Source organism: Neomonachus schauinslandi, chromosome 9 (assembly GCF_002201575.2).
Source record: "Neomonachus schauinslandi chromosome 9, ASM220157v2, whole genome shotgun sequence".
Classification (NCBI taxonomy): Eukaryota; Metazoa; Chordata; class Mammalia; order Carnivora; family Phocidae; genus Neomonachus; species Neomonachus schauinslandi.
The window spans coordinates 71,525,690-71,539,872 of NC_058411.1; the positions used below are offsets into that span (position 1 = coordinate 71,525,690).

Consider the following 14,183-nt stretch of genomic DNA (forward strand, 5'->3'; position numbering starts at 1 on the left):
CCAAGACCAGGAGAATTGAGAAGATAGTAATAAACCAGGCCATTGTTTTAAGTGTTTCTAACTATGCACTTGCAGACAAATGTAAAGAATTTATAACTAGCCCAGGCATTCTCCACCGGAAATCTCCCCGATCTTGGAGAACAGGAAGGGTATGAAAAGAAAGCTGTTGAGTGAGGTATTAGTTTCTTGTTGCGGCTATAACAAATTATGACCAGTTGGATGGCTTAAAGCAACACAGATTTAGGGGCACCTGGGTGGCTCAGTCAGTTGAGTGGTTTCGGCTCAGGTCAGGATCTCATGGATCTTGAGATCAAGCCCTGTGTCAGGCTCCGTGCTCAGTGGGGAGTTTGCTTGAAGATTCTCTCCCTCTGCCCCTCCCCCCATTCCTGTGTGTGCATGTACGCACTTTCTCTCTAAAATAAATACATCTAAAAACACACAAGTTTATTATCTTACAGTTCTATAGAAGTCTGAAATGGGTCTCATTGGGCTAAAATCAACATATCAGCGGTGCCATCTTACTTTCTGGGGGCTCTAGGGAAGAATCCATTTTCTTGCCTTTTCTAGCTTCTGGAGAAGGCCCAGATTCCTTGGCTCTTGGTCCCCTTTCATCCTCAAAGCCAGCAGTGGCTTGTCAAGTCTTTCTCGCATCGCATCACGGTGACACCAACTCTTCTGCCTCCCAGGGCCATTATTTTGTCCACAAAAGGGATAATCCAGCTTTCTGAGAAAGACGTAGATTCTGAGCATTCTGCACTGAATAATTTGAAGTTGATTCCAGCCCAATTTCTAGGATAATCTGTTAAACCTGGTTAGCAAAGTATGAGGAGAAGAAAGGAAGATCTCTAGTAACTGGTATGGATTCACTAAAAACAAAACATGCTAAACTAACCTCATTTTTGGTTCAATTTTAATTTTTTATTGAAGTATAATATAAAAGGAACAGTGCACATAATTGTACAGCTTGATGAATTTTCACACATGACCATCATCCACATCAAAAAACCAGCCCCTGAAACCCTCTTGTGTTCCTCCCAGTCACTTCCCCTTGTCCCCCGTGCACACACACAGGGAAATTACTGTTCTTCTTAGTAGCATAGATTCATTTTGGCCATTCTTATGTAAGTGGATATATAAGATATGCATTATTTTGTGTCAGACTTGTTCACTTAATATGTTTGTGAAGTTCATATTTTTATAGTTGTAGATCGTTCATACCATTATTTAGGATTCTGCTGTATTTAGCCACTCTACTGTTTTTTTTTTTTTTTTAAAGATTTTATTATTTATTTGAGACAGAGAGAATGAGAGACAGAGAGCATGAGAGGGAGGAGGGTCAGAGGGAGAAGCAGACTCCCCGCCGAGCAGGGAGCCCGATGCGGGACTCGATCCAGGGACTCCAGGATCATGACCTGAGCCGAAGGCAGTCGCTCAACCAACAGAGCCACCCAGGCGCCCAGCCACTCTACTGTTGATTGGCATTTGGGTTGTTTCTAATGATTATTTTTACAATTATTATTTTTAAGTAAACTCTACGTCCAGCACAGGGCTCAAACTCAGGACCCTGAAATCAAGAATCATATGCTCAGGGGTGCCTGGCTGGCTCAGCTGGTAGGGCATGTGACTCTTGGTCTCAGGGTCCTGAGTTTGAGTCCCATGTTGGGTGTAGAGGTTATACTTAAAAAAAAAAAATCGCATGCTCTACGGGATTGTGGTTATTTCTAATTTTTTTTTTTTTTAAAGATTTTATTTATTTATTTGACAGAGAGAGACACAGCGAGAGAGGGAACACAAGCAGGGGGAGCGGGAGAGGGAGAAGCAGGGGGAGCGGGAGAGGGAGAAGCAGGCTTCCCGCTGAGCAGGGAGGCCCATGCAGGGCTCGATCCCAGGACCCTGGGATCACGACCTGAGCCGAAGGCAGACGCCTAACGACTGAGCCACCCAGGCGCCCCTCTAATTTTTGACTATTACAATGGAATAGCTATGAACATTCTAGCATAAATCTGTGCTAATTTCATTTGAATCATTTGATGTGTCATTAAATTGCAAGAACAGAGATGTATACAGATTTCAGAAAAGTTCTTGGCAAATTCTCATGATATTCTTGTTGACAAGGTAGAACGAGGTGGACTAGATAAAAGAATAGTTTGGTGGATTCTTAGTTGATGTTGTGGAATAATGACAGCATAGAGGAAGGTCTCTAATGATAGACTACAGGGCTCTGCCTATCTAGTCAACATTTTTGTTCATGACTTCAAGGAAGACCCAGAGGTATGCTAATCAAACTTGCAGATTTCACAAAATTGAAGGCTTTTGAAGTGCCTGGTAAAATTAAGGGGGAAAATCCATTTTTAGTAGTTGGGAATGATGTCCAAAAATTTACAGAGGAGAGGTGCTAGGAATAAATGTTAAAGTCTCATATTTGGTATTAAAAAAATCACTTTTGGGGTGCCTGGTTGGCTCAGTGGGTTAAGCAGCTGCCTTTGGCTCAGGTCATGATCCCTGAGTCCCTGGATTGAGTCCTGCATCGGACTCCCTGCTCCGCAGGGAGCCTGCTTCTCCCTGTGCCCCTCACCCCGCTCATGCTCTCTTTCAAATAAATAAATACAATCTTTTTAAAAAAAATTTTGTTTTTCTTCTTCTTATTTATTTATTTATTACTGTTTTACTTATTTGAGAGAGAGCACGAGTGGGGCGAGGGTCAGAGGCAGAGGGAGAAGCAGGCTCCCTGCCGAGCAGGGAGTCCCATGCGGGACTCAATCCCAGGACCCTGGGATCATGACCTGAGCCAAAGGCAGCCGCTTAACCGACTGAGCCACCCAGGTGTCCCTCAAATAAATAAAATCTTAAAAAACCACTTTTGGGACGCCTGGGTGTCTCAGTCGGTTAAGCATCTGCCTTCGGCTGAGGTCATGGTCCCAGGGTCCTGGGATCGAGTCCCACATAGGGCTGCCTGCTCGGCGGGAAGCCTGCTTCTCCCTCTGCCTGTCTTTCCCCTTGCTTGTACTCTCTCTTTCTAACAAGTAAATAAATAAAATATTTTTTAAAAAATCATTTTTATAGGCCCCAAAAGGGGTATAGGGAAATGCTCATCAGTTTGAGGTGGAATTGTAGTTGACAGTGAATTCAAACCGAGACCCCATAGTCTGCAAAAATGTCTGGAGTGTTCTCTGCGGGTCTCATGTTTCAGGGACATCCTGACAAAGTGAAGTGGATGCAGAGGGGAGAATCTCAATGGTGAGTGGCCTGGAAGCCATATTTGCACACAGGAGGCTGAAGAAACTGGGTTTTTAGCCCCAAAGGGGGAAGCCTCCAGGGGGACAGGATGTTAATCTTTAGTGATAAGAAGGGCCATTATGTGGATGCACATTTAGCCGGATTCTGTGTGGTTCCAGAGGAGAGGACTACTGGGTGGAAGTTGTGAGGAAGAAGTTTTTGGCTTCATGGAAGGAAGAGCTATTGATCTTTTTAAAAATGGAATGGGTTGTCTCATAGATAAAGTACTGAGGTTTTATAGTCCCTGGGAATTTGAAGCAGAAAATAGACTGAAGAGTGGCCTAAGTTTTATGTGTTACATTCTACATATTTAAAACTAACAGTGCTGGAAAAAAACAAAACAAAAACCGGGCGCCTGGGTGGCTCCGTTGGTTGAGCGACTGCCTTCGGCTCAGGTCATGATCCTGGAGTCCCAGGATCGAGTCCCGCATCGGGCTCCCTGCTCGGCAGGGAGTCTGCTTCTCCCTCTGACCCTCCCCCCTCTCATGCTCTCTGTCTCTCATTGTCTCTCTCGCAAATAAATAAATAAAATCTTAAAAAAGAAAAAAACTTAAAAAAATAACAACAACAACAAAAAAACCCAAAAACCAAAAAATTACAATGTTGGGAGAATTGTGGGGTTAATGTTCTTTTTCAGGGACTGTTTAGTGTGGGCTTCTAAACCAAATCTGGCCATCTGATTCGGAGTGGGCCTGCAAGCTTTGTTCTGTTCTGGATCAACCTATGTGTGTGCTTTCCTTACTTTTCGTTCTACAGCTGATGCTGGGGCCTTAGTGCTAGGACTAGTCTCCTACTCCAGGAAAGCCCATGTAGGTTGGCTTTGATGACCATTCAGGAGCATCTCTCTCTCTCTCTCTCTAAGATTTTACTTATTTACTTGAGAGAGAGAGCAAGCAAGAGCAAGCATGAGCTGGAGGGGGGGGCAGAGGGAGGAGCAGGAAGCTGAGCAGGGAGCCTGGCGCCAGATCCCAGGACCCTGAGATCACGACCTGAGCCTAAGGCACGTCCAACTGACTGAGCCACCCAGGCACCCCTCGGGAGCATCTGTTTAGATGATTGTAGGAGTGGCTTCTTCAAAGCTTCTCCTTCCTCCAAAGCAGGTCAAAGTAGGAATGGAGCTGCACCTGAGTCAAGGGTCCAGGGTGATTTCAGGCCGTCTTCTTGTGGACTTGGCCCGGTGTTGGGTGGAGATGGAGTTACACCTAGCGGTAGGAGGGTAGGGCATTTCTGTCCTTGAGGTTGACTTGCGGTTGCCTCCATATTACTCTAAGCCCGTGGTCCCCTCCTTTCTCTGCCGCTGAAGCAGGAGGCTGGGCTCCACCTTAAGAACAGTGCACTAGGCCGGGCTTTGGGGTCTCCGGTCAGCTGTGTCCGCTGTGGGTGAGGACAAAGAGCCCAGTCAGCGGCGCTGCCTGCCATACCCATTTCCTGCTCCTGTGGCCAAAGAGGCCCCAGAGGAAGCTGGGCTTTGGAGAAGGTGAGGGCCAGCTCTCTTCAGGCAGTTCCTCTGCTCCTGGTTTCTTTCCAGAGGATTCCCTTCTTCATTCAAACCAAGTCCCTGTGCTTAGTACAGAGAGTAGATCAGGGCAAGATGGTGGGTCAGTGGCTGAGAAAATAAGGCTCAGGTGTGGGGGAGGGAGAAAAACTGGCGGGTCAAAGGAGGGATACAAATGGATGGATATGGAATTCAAGTAGCGAAGCAGTAGGGATTAAAATGCAAACGATCCATGTATTTTCATTTCAGAATTTGTTGTAGTAAAGGATGATGAGTTGTCTGTTTGCTGCCCACATGCCTGGACAAAGCCAAGAGCAGATCCCTGTGGTGCATGGCTGCAGACTGACTCTGATCCAGAACTAGTCCCTTCAGCCTATCCCGGCTTGGTGTTGGGACCATCCATCTCAATGAGGTGATCCCATTCCCTTGTGAAGAGGGCAGCATCAGGTGTCCCTGGTATTTCTTTTAATTTTTTTTAAGTAGCTCTACACCCAGTGTGGGCCTTGAACTCAGGACCCCGAGATCAAGAGTTGCATGCTCTACTGACTGAGCCAACCAGGTGCCCCCCCCATTTTTTTTTTGTCCCTCATGTTTTTCTTTTTGTAAAGATTTTATTTATTTGGGGGGGGGGGAGAGAGAGAGAGCGAGCAAGCATGAGCAGGGGGAGAGGCAGAGGCAGAGGGAGAGGGAGAAGCAGGCTCCCCGCTGAGCAAGGAGCCCGATGTAGGGCTTGATCCTAAGACCCCGAGGTCATGACCTGAGCCGAAGGCAGATGCCTAACTGACTGAGTCACCCAGGCGGCCCTGTCCCTGGCGTTTCTAATCAGAAACCTGGGCCGGGTCCTATTTGTGAGGCAGCAGCAGAGTCCAAGGGTGAGGCGTAGGGGTTACAGGATGGAGAGAAGGGGTATGAGGGCTACTGAATGGCTGGAAACAGAAGTCCAGTGGGGAGTAAAGGATGGGTGATTGACTGCGGAGGGTCAGCGGACCTGAAAGACTTGTGGAAGGTGAGATACAGGCACTTTGGTCACTTTGTGGGGTGCTTGTGGAGATTGTGTGCTTGTGTCTTTAATTATTAACTTAGCACGGAGGAGTTACGGGGCGTAGTCTTGCCCAGCCCTGTGATCAGGTTTGGTTGTTTATTGTCTTGTTTATTAGGCAAAAAGGCAAGTTTTTGTATAGGAGTAGGATGCCCTGTCTAGGGAAGAGCAGGAAAGAACTTGGGCAGCCAGTAGACTAGGAAGGGGTGTAAAGGAGGAAGAGGCAGAAACCGAAGATGAGCCAGCTGCTCCCTGAGGTTGGTCTTCCCTGCTTCTCAGGATGAAGATGCTTCTGGGCCAGGGTGGTGAGGCCAGGACACAAGACAACAGGAGGATTAGGGACAGTGAAGGAGGAGGCTTCCTGTGTTGGTGGCCTGAAGCTGGCAAGCCCAGCACCAGACCTCCCTTTCTCCACTGGGAAGTCAGGCTGATTCTGACCTTGCCCTTGGAGCTCTTGCAAGGACTGGTAAGCCCTCCTCCTGGGGCTCCTGTGGCTGAGCCACGAAGGCAGGCTCAGTGAGGTGATGGGCTGCCACAGTGGAGGCGGGCTGCAGGTGCCCGCCTGCACGCTTCAGGCGCCGGTGCGGGATCTGGAACCTTCAGCTGGCTCTCAGAATCCTTTCTTTTCACTTTCTTCCCGGCCACATCCTGGGGCTAGGGGTCAACCTCACAGCATCTGTGGGCTTCCCTTCTTGATTTTCTTTCCTCTGAAGTACTGGATTGAAACTTTTTTAGGGGTAATGGATTTCTCCGAGATTCTGACAAAGGCCATGGACCTTTTTCTTAGAAAAATGCATATACTGGGGGGGGGCGCCTGGGTGGCTCAGTCGTTAAGCATCTGCCTTCAGCTCAGGTCATGATCCCAGGGTCCTGAGATCGAGCATCGGGCTCCCTGCTCAGCGGGGAGCCTGCTTCTCCCTCTCCCACTCCCCCTGCTTGTGTTCCCTCTGTCGCTGTGTCTCTCGGTCAAATAAATAGGATCTTTAAAAAAAAATGCATATACTTTGGACATATGTACGTAACTATTTACAAGGAATTTCAGGCCTTGTGGAAGCCCTAGGTTAAGAACCCTGGCTCTCAGAGTGATCCATGAACTTTCCCAAAGCTCATCTGGTTAAAGGGATTGCCTCTACCCCAGGGTAGGACTTAAGGAATGTTTGTGGCTCACTGTTTTGCATTGTCCTGTCAGGAAAAATAGGAACTATAGGAACCTCGGCTCCAAGGATCTTTCCAAGTACAAAAACAAGCGGCTGAGCTGGCAGGCAGTAGCAGGAAGTCTGGCCCCCAGTCTGATCCTCGGCCACACGTCCTGACCTGCCGGCCCGGCACTGGATAAGTCACAACAGGATTCGGCAAGGTTAACAATACCACAGAGCGCTGAGTCCTGGAGCCCGTATCAGGAGGTGGAGGGGTGCAAAAGCTGGGAGGATGATGACTTTTCAGAGCCAACAGCTGGAAAACATCACTAATCCTGTATGGCTACCGGTTACCTCCCACTGCTGTGAGCACTGTTGAATGTAAGCAAATCCAGTTACTTTGTGTTTCCTCCCGGGTAAGTGCTAAAGGGTGTGTGTGGCGCTGCCCACACAGAAGTTTATCGGGAGCCTTTGAATGCTAATGGTGAGGACCTGCTGGGCAGAGGTTTTGAATACAGAGCCCATGAGAGCCCAAACACTGTCTTTGGTCAAAGATGACTGCTACTGGAAATAATGCTTGGGGGGTCTAAGGCTCTTTGGGTGGTAGGGTTGGTCACCGATCAGAATTATTTTTTCAGGTCTCTTAACCTTCGTTAACTGTGCCTACGTCAAGTGGGGAACACTGGTACAAGATATCTTCACCTATGCTAAAGTGTTGGCGCTGATCGCTGTCATCATCGCGGGCATTGTTAGACTTGGCCAGGGTAAGCGGGAGAGCAATGAACTCTTGAGCATTTTCTCTGAGTCCTACTTCTTTAAATGCCCTTTGTGCATTCTCATTTGCTAGATGCCATAATTTCCATTTTGTAGAGGACACTGAGGCTGCAGAACTAAGTATCTTGCCCAAGTCCCCAGCTCCTAGTACGTCAGTGGGGATTTGTACTCAGACTGACCTCAAAGCCTGTCTTCTCTGCATGCTCCCAGAGGAGGCTGATCTTGGCTGATCTCACACTCCCGTCATGCCCTGGGAGCTGGCTTTAGCCGACTGTCCAGCCCAGTGCTGTGGCTATGATTGTTCTGCCCTTGGAAGTTCTTCTGCAAGGGCAGAAATGAACTCCTTGTATCCACTCCTCTCCAGTTTCCAGGTAGGAACACCTGCCCCACCACTCTGTTGCCCTGGGCGTAAGGAGCGCTATCCTTCCTCCATCCTGTACCAGCTGTTTGTGGTGTTAGAAAGGGGATAGGAATGGGGCAGCTTACAGGGCAGGACAGAACCACATCACTTCTATTCTATAGGCCTGCTCCGTCGTGGTTTCTTACCCTAGAAGGCCATCACAGTCCTTCCTGTCAAGATCCTCGTGCTGTCCCCTGCACTCCAGCCCATCACTGTAGAGGTCTCTCTCCTGTTCCCTGTTTTTTTACCAGCGCCCTTGCTGCCGAAGGTGTTCTGAGCCACTCGCTTGCTGTAAGCGTCATGTTCTCCCACTCCTTTTCTGGATGACTTTGAAGCTGGGGGTAGGCCACTAATCCTTCTGCCTTTCCATGTTCTCTGGACTCTAGGAGCCTCGACGCACTTTGAGAATTCTTTTGAGGGTTCATCATTTGCAATGGGTGATATTGCCCTGGCACTGTACTCAGCTCTGTTCTCCTACTCGGGCTGGGACACGCTCAACTACGTCACTGAAGAGATCAAGAATCCTGAGAGGTAGGTATCTCACCATCAGTCTTCCATGGCAATAAGGATAGCTCTCATTTACTGAGAGAGCCCACCACAACTACCGAGACAGATTTTATCAGTGCCACTTGAATAGATGGCAGGCCTGAAGGCCAGGGAGATAGATTGTCCAGGATAACAGCAGGCCTTTCCATATCTGTCCCTTCATTCCTGCATTCATTACAGCAGGTCGTACTGTGTGTTCATGTGTGCTTTCTCATGGGTTTTCCTTGATATTCACCCACCCTTATTCCCACATAGATAACTTTAGGTCATAGATGCCCCAAAACTTTCCTGTTTTCCTTTTGAGCCCTTCCTGGTTTCTCAAATTTGTACTGACATAGCGGTATTGTGTCAGCATTTAACAGTATTACTTCAGCCTGGTTATTCTAAATTATTCGGCCATCATGCAGAGTGACAAGAGCACTGGACAGGGAGTCAAAGGGCCTGGAGCCTGTCTTTCCACTAATTTGAATCCCCTGCCAACTCTGCCTGCTTCCTTATCTGTAAATTGAGGGGGTTGAATTATATGATCTCCAGAGCCCTTCCTGGCTCTAAAATTCAATGATTCTTGGAACTAAGATTACCAGGGAGTGGAGTTTCTGTAAATTTTTAAGTCAAAATAATAAACTCCTCTTGGCACACCGCCAGTGTTGCAATCCCTGGAGCAAATGCTAGAAGCAGGACTGAAGCCTGGGTGGTGCTCCCACCTACTGGACAGAAGCTAAATGACTTGAGTATGTCCCCTCTCCCTCACCGTGAAGAATGTTTATGAAGGTCAGAGCTTTATTGGTCTAGAGGACCTTGTCTTTGTGTTTTCCTCTTAGCCACTGGTTAGGATGGCCCCCCAGGTTCTCACACTGAGTAAGGGGATGGAGTGAACACAGTTCCCAGGTTGCTTATTTGGATACACACATTGTTCTTGTGAGGGCCTTATTCTCTGGATTTCACAATTTGCCTAATTTCCTCTAGTATTTCTCAACCTTAAGACAAATTTCCCGGGGCGACTGGGTGGCTCAGTCGTTAAGTGTCTGCCTTCGGCTCAGGTCATGATCCCAGGGTCCTGGGATCGAGCCCCGCATCGGGCTCCCTGCTCAGCGGGAAGCCTGCTTCTCCCTCTCCCACTCCCCCTGCTTGTGTTCCCTCTCTCGCTGTGTCTCTGTCAAATAAATAAAATCTTTAAAAAAAAAGACAAATTTCCCATGTTGGCAATCTTAAGAAGGAATCCTGACACCAAGAGACCTTGGATGAAAAAAAAAAAGAAAAAAACCCCCCAAAACCCACTAGCCCCCCTCCCCCCGTCATTTCCTGTGCTATTCCACGGTGACATTGTTCTCTATTAATCCTTTTTCTGCTGTTTGGTTAGCCTTTTCTCTAAATGTGATACTCCTTTCCCTTGATGCTCTTTAAGCTCTGAGCTCAAGAATGAAGTCACTGTTGTACACAGCTTCAAAGGCAAAAGCACTGGGGAAACGCACAGGAGGCCCCATCCCTGGATTGGTGTGGGAGTCTGAGGATTAAAGGAGATGGGGATGTGACCCTGGGACTAATGTGTGCATTCTTCTTTTTGGCTGTAGGAATCTGCCCCTGTCCATTGGCATTTCCATGCCCATTGTCACCATCATCTACATCTTGACCAATGTGGCCTATTACACCGTCCTAGACATGAGGGACATCCTAGCCAGTGATGCCGTTGCTGTGGTAAAGGATTTTCACTAGCAGAAGGCTGAGAGTGTGTTTGTGGGCTTCTCGGAATCCTGCAGCTCCAGTCCTGGAGAGGGGGGCAGTCCTTGAAAGGAGTATGCATAGGGGCACCTAGCTGGCTCAGTTGGTCGAGTGGGCAGACTCTTGATCTTGGGGTTTAGGGTTTGAGCCCTGTTTGGTGTAGGGATTACTTAAATCTTAAAAGTATGCTTCGGATACTGGGTTTACAAGGTTGTCACTCCAGCTGTGGAAGAAGGGTTGGTTAGTTTAGGGGCCGTCTCGGGGCATGCCTGCATCCTTTTTAGATCCTGCTAATGACTCGTTTTTGTTCCTTTCCCTTAGACTTTTGCAGACCAGATTTTTGGAATTTTCAACTGGACAATTCCGCTGGCGGTTGCGTTATCCTGCTTTGGTGGCCTCAATGCCTCCATTGTGGCTGCTTCTAGGTAGGAGTGGTGCCTTTTACGGGGGGTTTGTGAGGAGCTATGGCGGGGAAGGGTAGGACTTACAGGACCGAGTTTAGTCACTGTGTTCCCCAAGTCATTTACCCCTTTGTTGTTTCCATCAGCAGCCTCCAGTTCTCACTAATCTCAAAACTGAACCCCATTCCCTATTATTCACTTTTTTGAAGGAGGGCAGTGGGAGGGCTACGAGGCATGTGTTCAGCCCCACCCAGTGTCCCCCAAGTTTCTCAGCCTCTCTCATCTTACCCAAAATAGGCTTTTCTTTGTGGGTTCAAGAGAAGGCCATCTCCCTGATGCTATCTGCATGATTCATGTTGAGCGGTTCACACCAATACCTGCTCTGCTCTTCAATGTAAGTGACCTCAAGGATGGGGCTGAAAGCCAGACTGTGGGGGAAATGTTAACAGAAGTGGGGGCGCCTGGTTAAGCGTCCGACTTCATTTCAGCTCAGGTCATGGTCTCAGGGTCGTGAGATCGAGCCCCACGCTTAGCGTGGAGTCTGCTCAAGGCTCACTCTCCCTCTACCCCCACCCCAATAAATATTTTTTTTTTTTAAGATTTTTTATTTATTTGACAGAGAGAGAGATAGCGAGAGCAGGAACACAAGCAGGGGGAGTGGGAGGGGGAGAAGCAGGCTTCCCGCCGAGCAGGGAGCCCGATGTGGGACTTGATCCCAGGACCCTGGGATCATGACCTGAGCCGAAGGCAGACGCTTAACGACTGAGCCACCCAGGCGCCCTCAATAAATAAATCTTAAAAACAAAAACCAGAAACCAGTAGAAGCAACTGTTCTAGCTTTCCCAAAACCTTATAGAATTTAATAGAAAAACTATCTTCTAAAAAAAAAAAAAAAAAAAAAGTAACCTCCTCTAGTCTAGGATAAAGCATAAAGTACACTGAATATAATGAAATGACTGCCGTGATAGTAAATGACATAGTGTTTAAGGGAAAAATGATCTTCCATGGGAATAGAAGGTAAGGGAGGAAAGACTTCTTAGACAAAGTGCATTTGTTTTGTTTTTAAAAAAAGATTTGAGAGGGCGTCTGGGTGGTTTAGTTGGTTAAGCGACTGCCTTCGGCTCAGGTCATGATCCTGGAGTCCCAGGATCGAGTCTTGCATCGGGCTCCCTGCTCAGCAGGGAGTCTGCTTCTCCCTCTGACCCTCCCCCCACTCATGTGCTCTCTGTCTCTCAAATAAATAAAATATTTAAAAAAAAAAAAGATTTGAGAGCGAGCGTGTGCACAGGGGTGAGGCACAGAGAGAGAAGGTCTTTTAAGCAGACTCCTCAGGGAGGGCGCAACCAGACATGGGCTTGAACTCATGACCCCGAGATCCCAACCTGAGCCAAAACCAAGGGTCAGACACTTAACTGACTGAACCACCCAGGCGCCTCTAGACAAAGTACATTTGAAGTGGATTTTTAAGGTTAGGTTGCAAAAGGTGGAGATGGGCTTTAGGTTAAGAGAAACAGTACTGGGGGGGGGGCACCTGGTTGGCTCAGTCAGTAGGGCATGCTAACTCTTGGCCTCGGGGGTGTCATGAGTTGGAGCCCCATGTTGGACTTAAGATTACTTAAAAAATAAAAGGCATTAAAAAAAAACCCCAAACCATATCAAAGTCCTGGGGTAAAGCAGCTCATGTGAAGTTGGGTAGTAGAAGATAAAACCTGGAAATGTAGGTTGGAGCCATTATGGAGAGGCTCTTCAGCAAAAGATTTGTGAGGAATTGTTTTGATCTGTGGCAAAGGTTTGTTGAAGCATGGGCCTGAAAAAACAATTGAGGCGCCCCTGGCTTACTAGAAAAGGAAGGACATGCTGTAACTTGGGTGCTGAAGCGTGTGGGAACAGAAGAGGACCGGGGCCGGGGAGAGGCGAGACGCTGAGGACTTGAGAAGGGGCTGGATCTGTGGGAGACCAAAGAGGGGGAAGCGCGTCTCCAGTGACAGGCCGTGAGAGGAGCTGACGTGGGCCTGTGCCTGCAGGGTATCATGGCACTGATCTACCTGTGTGTGGAGGACATCTTCCAGCTCATTAACTACTACAGCTTCAGCTACTGGTTCTTTGTGGGGCTCTCTATTGTGGGTCAGCTTTATCTGCGCTGGAAGGAGCCTAATCGGCCTCGTCCCCTCAAGGTACTCTAGCTTCATCCTCCCTTTGCGTGGGCCTCAGGGGTGGTAGGGTGTGGAGATGAAGGGGATGGAAAGGCTCAGTGCCCTGGTCTTCACAGGAGACACTTACTATAGCTGCCACTCTGAGCTCACCTCCAGCTGTCTCCTCTGTGCCCTCCAGCTCAGCCTGTTCTTCCCCATTGTCTTCTGCCTCTGCACCATCTTCCTGGTAGCTGTGCCACTTTACAGCGACACCATCAACTCCCTCATCGGCATTGGCATCGCCCTCTCAGGCCTGCCCTTCTACTTCCTCATCATCAGAGTGCCAGAACACAAAAGACCTCACTGCCTCCGAAGGATTGTGGGTAAGCCTTTGGATCTTCAAGATGATGAGCTATCGTATGGCTTTCTCCACCCCCCATCTGGTACCTGCCGGCATCAGCTTTGCCCTAGCCCCTTCCTGTTGTTAACTATAAGGCTTAACGGAATTATCCCTCAGGCCAGCCCCGGTCAGTGCCACCTGAGTTGAGCTCAGCTGACCTCTTCTCAGTTCTGACTCACATTTCTCTTTGTAGCATCTGCTACATGGTACCTCCAGGTCTTATGTATGTCCGTTGCTGCAGAGATGGATTTGGAAGATGGAGGAGAGATGCCCAAGCACCGAGATCCCAAGTCTAATTAAATACCATCTAGAATCAATCCTGAGATGTGGAAAGCAGGGGATCTTGTCCCTTACTAGCTGGAGCCAAGGAAGATGAAAAGGAAAAGTACATCTTTGTTGAAGCTGCTCAGACCAGGCTTCTGGACAGGTGCCTTCAATTTTCGAACTTGCTGTTTGAGAGATGAAAAGTAATTTATTTGTTCTTCTACACATTGCTTTATTGTCCCTTTTAAAAAAATCTGGAACAGACTGTGGTGGGGAGCATGTCAGGTGTGGGCTTGGTTTTACTAGTAGCACATTCCCACGCGTTAAGACAGTCGCTCACCTCTGGGTGTGCCCACCCACTCCTTTTCCTTTAAAAGGGCCAATAATGCTCTGGACTTCCTGTCTCCTTTAGAGAGACATGAAACTGTCACAGGTGCTAGATAATAAAAGGGTTATGTTCTAAACTTTGAGTGACTTCATTTTAGATCGGTCTTGGGGACAGTTCTCATCAGGCTAAGAGGAACACTAAAAACAGTCTTGTGCTTGAAAGTATCTGAGTATTTCTTTCCTCTCAAGTCAGGTGCTGGTGGCTGATGCAGCC

The 14,183-nt window shown here is 48.1% G+C and overlaps 1 protein-coding gene across 4 annotated transcripts in view; it reads left to right on the top strand.

Moving 5' to 3' along the window:
* Positions 1–14,024, top strand: part of SLC7A7 (solute carrier family 7 member 7) — a 34,451-nt gene extending 20,427 nt beyond the window's left edge. For 3 of the 4 annotated variants that reach the window (XM_044917851.1, XM_021695356.2, XM_044917850.1), the window contains exons 3-10: positions 7,585–7,710; positions 8,507–8,651; positions 10,238–10,361; positions 10,707–10,810; positions 11,084–11,180; positions 12,811–12,960; positions 13,118–13,301; positions 13,512–14,024. In XM_044917851.1, coding sequence (XP_044773786.1) covers positions 7,585–7,710; positions 8,507–8,651; positions 10,238–10,361; positions 10,707–10,810; positions 11,084–11,180; positions 12,811–12,960; positions 13,118–13,301; positions 13,512–13,618 — 1,037 coding nt within the window. In that variant the 3' untranslated portion in view covers positions 13,619–14,024. Of the gene's footprint in view, positions 1–7,584; positions 7,711–8,506; positions 8,652–10,237; positions 10,362–10,706; positions 10,811–11,083; positions 11,181–12,810; positions 13,020–13,117; positions 13,302–13,511 lie in introns of those variants that run through there. The other variant, XM_044917852.1, reaches the window with a different exon arrangement.
* Positions 14,025–14,183: the final 159 nt, after the last annotated feature.